This window comes from Penaeus monodon, chromosome 21 (assembly GCF_015228065.2).
Source record: "Penaeus monodon isolate SGIC_2016 chromosome 21, NSTDA_Pmon_1, whole genome shotgun sequence".
Lineage (NCBI taxonomy): Eukaryota > Metazoa > Arthropoda > Malacostraca > Decapoda > Penaeidae > Penaeus > Penaeus monodon.
Window position 1 is genome coordinate 16885880 of NC_051406.1, and position 227 is coordinate 16886106.

Here is a 227-nt window from a genome sequence, read left to right on the forward strand (position 1 = left end):
CCGACCCGCCGAGCACTCGGGGCCAAGCGGGAGAGCCAGAAAAGGAGCTGGTACGACCCGGGGCAGCTGTACTACGACTACGACGACACCCAAGACGTCGTGGCCTTCGACTTCGACATCGGGGAAGACCTTGGCCTCCTTCCCGGGGAGGTCGACTCCTTCAGGAACGTGTTGATCGACCTGATGGACATCCTCGACGACGGTACCGACGGGCAGCAGGTGAGTGC

The 227-nt window shown here is 63.4% G+C and overlaps 1 protein-coding gene across 1 annotated transcript in view; it reads left to right on the forward strand.

The window, feature by feature from the left end:
- LOC119586707 overlaps positions 1-227 on the forward strand; it is a gene marked incomplete at both ends in the record, with an annotated part of 4998 nt that continues 4771 nt past the window's right edge. Inside the window, 1 exon segment of the mRNA XM_037935438.1 lies at positions 1-219. Within this exon segment, the coding sequence (XP_037791366.1) occupies positions 1-219 (219 nt within the window).